This window comes from Lygodium microphyllum, chromosome 29 (assembly GCF_053477565.2).
Source record: "Lygodium microphyllum isolate KBCC chromosome 29, Lygodium_microphyllum_v1.1.10, whole genome shotgun sequence".
NCBI classification, from domain to species: Eukaryota; Viridiplantae; Streptophyta; class Polypodiopsida; order Schizaeales; family Lygodiaceae; genus Lygodium; species Lygodium microphyllum.
This window is the reverse complement of record NC_141163.1, coordinates 27857019-27861485: the sequence shown is the minus strand read 5'-3', so window position 1 is coordinate 27861485 and position 4467 is coordinate 27857019. Positions and strand designations below refer to the sequence as shown.

General features: G+C 46.5%; 1 protein-coding gene across 2 annotated transcripts; it reads right to left on the bottom strand.

The window, feature by feature from the left end:
- Positions 1-1516: 1516 nt before the first annotated feature.
- On the bottom strand, positions 1517-4189 carry LOC148010476 (uncharacterized). 2 transcript variants are annotated; one of them, XM_087671645.1, is made up of 3 exons: positions 3606-4189; positions 3272-3497; positions 1517-2752 (listed from the first exon to the last, which is right to left on the bottom strand). In XM_087671645.1, the coding sequence occupies exons 2-3, from the start codon at positions 3275-3277 to the stop codon at positions 1709-1711; spliced, it is 1050 nt and encodes a 349-aa protein (XP_087527771.1). In that variant the 5' UTR covers positions 3278-3497; positions 3606-4189; the 3' UTR covers positions 1517-1708. The 2 variants fall into 2 exon arrangements, with proteins under 2 accessions (XP_087527771.1, XP_087527772.1); XM_087671646.1 differs by having other exon boundaries at positions 3714-4189.
- Positions 4190-4467: the final 278 nt, after the last annotated feature.

The window sequence follows — 4467 nt, the reverse complement described above, 5'->3', positions numbered from 1 at the left end:
GGATGGGGGGATTTTTTTCCATAGACTAATTACATCGCTAAAAACATCACTATAGACTCACTGTATTATATGAAAAATTGTAGTGTTGTCAGCATTCTAGTTTCCATGTTGAACATTCATATTAAAATCACTGTGGAATATGAACTCGAAGTTCACAGATGATCAATGAGCTGCACGAATTGGGATGGAATGTAGTGAAAGACACGAATAGAAGTTCCAGATCGAACTACAGCTCAAGAACTGTCTAACTATAATCTGTTCTTACTCGTAATTAGAAATTCCCATGGTAGAAGTAACAGTAATTCCATATCTGAAGGGTTTGTAACGAAGTTCGCATGATCAGTTTGATAATCAGGAAAGTATAACATTTGAAAGCAATTACATTGTAATATGACAGTAATATCTGTTTACCTCCTAATTGTCTGCATTGGGGTTGTCGGACTTGTCGGCTTACATTACATGGGCTGCCGCTGATCAGAGACAACAAGAGGGAGCGTAAAAACGGTTAGGATAACAAACTAAGAAAAACGGGCATTACGTACAACTGGACACTACATGCAAGACGTATACAAGGTGAGTACTGGAGTCCGACGTAGGCTTACAGGCTCAGAGAGTGAAGTATAATAATGCGTCCATGCGTCCTGACTTCAGAATCAAAGACTTGAGGTGACAATCTGCCTTTTCCTTTCTTGCAGTACGGGTTCAGCCTGATGTCACTGTTTTGATTCTACTTTTAAGTTTTGCAATTCTCCAAAGCTTCCCTTACTAGTACAGGAATAAGACCTGGGTCCTGGGCACCCTCTAGCCTAACTGATTTTACCGTCCTTGGTAAACTGTGTGACATTTGAGACAAGACGGTAGTGCCTCTGTTAAAAATCGACATGGTCATTGTGATGAATAAAAATGATGACATCATATGGTGTGTAATACCAACTCAGCACAGAACAGTACTGCAGGTGGTGGTCTCAACTCTTCTTTATGCTTTTTTGTCGCCATTACCAGCGATGGTGGGAAAGTGGCTCTTTTTTACAGGATCACAGTGGGTGCGTGCGGATGGCCCATGTTGGGTCACATCCATCCATAGGCCTGGCCAAAGCCGTGTGCCTTTGGGGACGGCACAAGTCCCTCTCACAATGATCATGCCCTAGTGCCCTTGCCATACCCACCACCATGCACGCATGATGATCTCCTGCATTTTGTAATCCTCTTTTCTCTCCATGGGGACCGGAAGAGAAGCACGAGCTGGATAATCGATATCAATTTTTATCAAGCATCAACAGCAAACGCCTTCTTACCTCATCGCCAGCGCATCATCATATCAGCCATGCCGTCACCCGTACTATTTTTAGACAGGGCAAAAGACACACCACACCCAAAAAACAACAGAAAAGAAAAGCAAAAACATCTCGCAAGTCGCAACCAAGCACAGCGCCGCTCGGCGACAGGAAAGGAGAAAACAAAAAATTCAATCGCCAGATATTGTCTCACACGCATAAAATCTTGCGCTCATGTCCCCACCCGCCAATCAAATCCCAGTTTTTGCAGATTAATGTTCTTCTCCGTTTTGAAGAAGCCTAACAATTCCGTAAACTCCACTTCTGTTTGGCTTTAGCTTACAATTTTAGTAATACCATAGCTTTGCGGTTAATACTGCTTTGAAAGCATTACATTGTCTACAAAGACTAAGCGTGGTTGGATTAATCAACAATTAACCAGCTGGACCTGCTGGATCCGCTGTGAACTGTGACATATCCGGCCAGCTACCTCCAGGCAAATAGAAATAATCTCCTGGAGCACCTCCAAACAATCCTTCTGAGATCAACTGCCAATCATAAGCTGGATTAGCCGACCCACTGCCTGCTTCGTCGGATCTCGGCTCCTGTTTTAGCTCGTCACCAGGTAGGTTTTGAGTGTTTATAGCGGTAGATTGCTGATCCAGACCTGTGCCAAATTCGCGATTAGCATACGAACTTGGATCCCTAGGTTCAGTGGCTTGATTGAGCATAGCTGCAGAGTGTGCAACGGCGGCTGACTGGTGAGGCCTAGATGGGGGCAAGAAGGTATAATTGTTGACGGCATATGTTCCACCTCCTACAGCTCCAATGGCTGACTCGTTTGCCACATACTGTTGAAGGCCCTCTTGCAAGCTGCCGTAGGAATAAATATGCGATCCCAGGCTGCCTCTGAAGGGCTGTAATGGTGTACCTCCTGCTGTATGAGCTGCGGGATTGATTAATTTGGTGGATTGTCCCATTCTCCCAGAGTCGTAAACAAATTTGCTGTCTGCTGGAGGGACGATGGTGGGATAAGGGATTAGATTAGCTATCTCAGGTGCAGAATTTGAACTGTTGGAGGAGCCGGCGGCTGCTGTTAACCCAATGTTTGGGTGACCGGGTAAGGATTGTTCGAGGGAGGGGCTGATATGGTGATCTGATTTATTGACGCCTAAGCCAGCTGCTTTCTGTTTGGATCGTTTGTTCTTGCGGAGACCTCCTCCGACAGGGACGTTGCGCAGGGTACCGCCAGCGGTCCAGTATCGCTTACAGTTCTTGCAGAAATAGCGAGGCTGGGTGAGGCTATAATTGTTGTAGTAGCAGAACTTCGTGTCGAGGGACTCGCAGCGAGGGCATTTCAGCACCTGGTTAGGATGCGGCTTCGAACGGCGCTGATGATCTGCGCCTCCTGCTGCTGCTATTGGCGCCGCGGCAAGCTGCTGCGTCTCCGATTCAGCTGCCTTGTATGATCCTTGCCCCTGCGGCAACCATCAAACCAACGTAGCAAAAACAAAAGCATATTAATTATACCATCCGCGAGACCTTATCCCTGCCTTAAACCCTAGCCTTATCTATACATTTCATCCAGAATCGCTATAACCTAACATGGCTCTGAAAGCATTCGGGCAATTAAATCTACGGAGTTTGCTCAATGCTAAGCTCCCGAATCCTGTATACTCGCAAGTTATTGAGTTTCCACAATAATGTCCGAATCCTTGTGTTCAACAGCTGAATGACATGATGCTTGACAACTGTACTAAAGCATTCCACCCATTCTAAGCATATTCTGGAGTCAAAACCTAGAAGCTTGCAATGCATTTCAGCAATTTCTAAGCCTCCTAGAGTCCAAACCTAGAACTTCCTGCAGCGGATTCCTCCAACCAGTGACCTAAACACGTCTTAACAGCACATAATGAATGGAAAAGCATCTGAAGCATATAATCGCTGATGATAAAAGATATTTCCATACAGGTAGGGAAAGGGCTTCAGTGCCTCACTATCATGGAGAAAATGTGCCTTGCTTGAATTCAACGGGCGTTATTAGGCGCGATAGCAGCTGATTGCATTTGAATACCGGCGATGGCAGCTTCCTGCGCTCGATGCACGCTACGCTTCCAGACCGCACCTTAACCTCCTTGCTAGCGGCAACATTGTTAATCCCATCGGTAAACCGGATTCAGCTGGCGTGCCTGAGCAGATAATGACTTCGCCATTTCCACAATACTGTAACCACAATACGAAAAGAATCTTTCAATCCTTCACAGCGTGTTGAAACTTAAAACTAATTGGCAAATTCGTGTATCGTTACAGTACAATGGCAGGTAAACTCACATTTTACTTTCACGCAAGCCAATCTATAGTCCTCCTCGACTTATAGATATATATAGTGAGAGATCTGTGCACAAGCGAGCGACTCTTCGAGCTGAGAGAGAGTGTCACCTGCGGATAGAAAAGTTCACTGGCGCGGCAGCTACGTTCTTCCCGTCACCTGCGGATAGAAAAGCTCTCTGGCGCGGCAGCTACGTTCTTCCCTTCCTCTACTGCTCTCACACAAGTTACTGAAGCGCCTATGTTCGATTGTGCACAAGCCTTCGTTCTGCGCATGATCTCGGCGTCTCAGCTGCAGGGGAGAGATTCAGCAAGAACGCAAACCGCAGTAGAAAGGTAGCTAATAGACGGTCGCGTTATTGAGAGAGAGCGCGAGACAAAAGAGAGCTCAAGAGGATATTCAAACGGGGGAAATGAAACGCATGCAAGGCGGCCTGCGTATGCGAAGGAGCTACGGTACAGGTTGGAGGAGGGCCGCCATTGAAGCTTCAAAAGCAAGCTTCGTCGGAGGGAGGAAGAAGATGATCCAAAACGAATACAGACTTCTTTTGTCTTCTCCCCCCCCCCCCCTTCGTCTGCGACCAGCAATGAGAGAAGAGAGAGAACACGAGAGAAGATATGAAGATCAATCTACACCGTCCGATCTCCACACATCTCATCCGTAAACTATAAGCCCACCTCGGCCGTCGATGCCCCTGCATCTACACCGTCCATTTTCACACTCATCATTGGCTCCACTACCCGTCCACGTGTACAGGGTGCCACGTCATCCTGGCGCAGCCACCATTGTGACGTCGTGCATTTAATAATATAATCTCTCTTTTGTGTTGTTCTTTTAGAAAGACATTTTTTGTAGCTTTTGGGG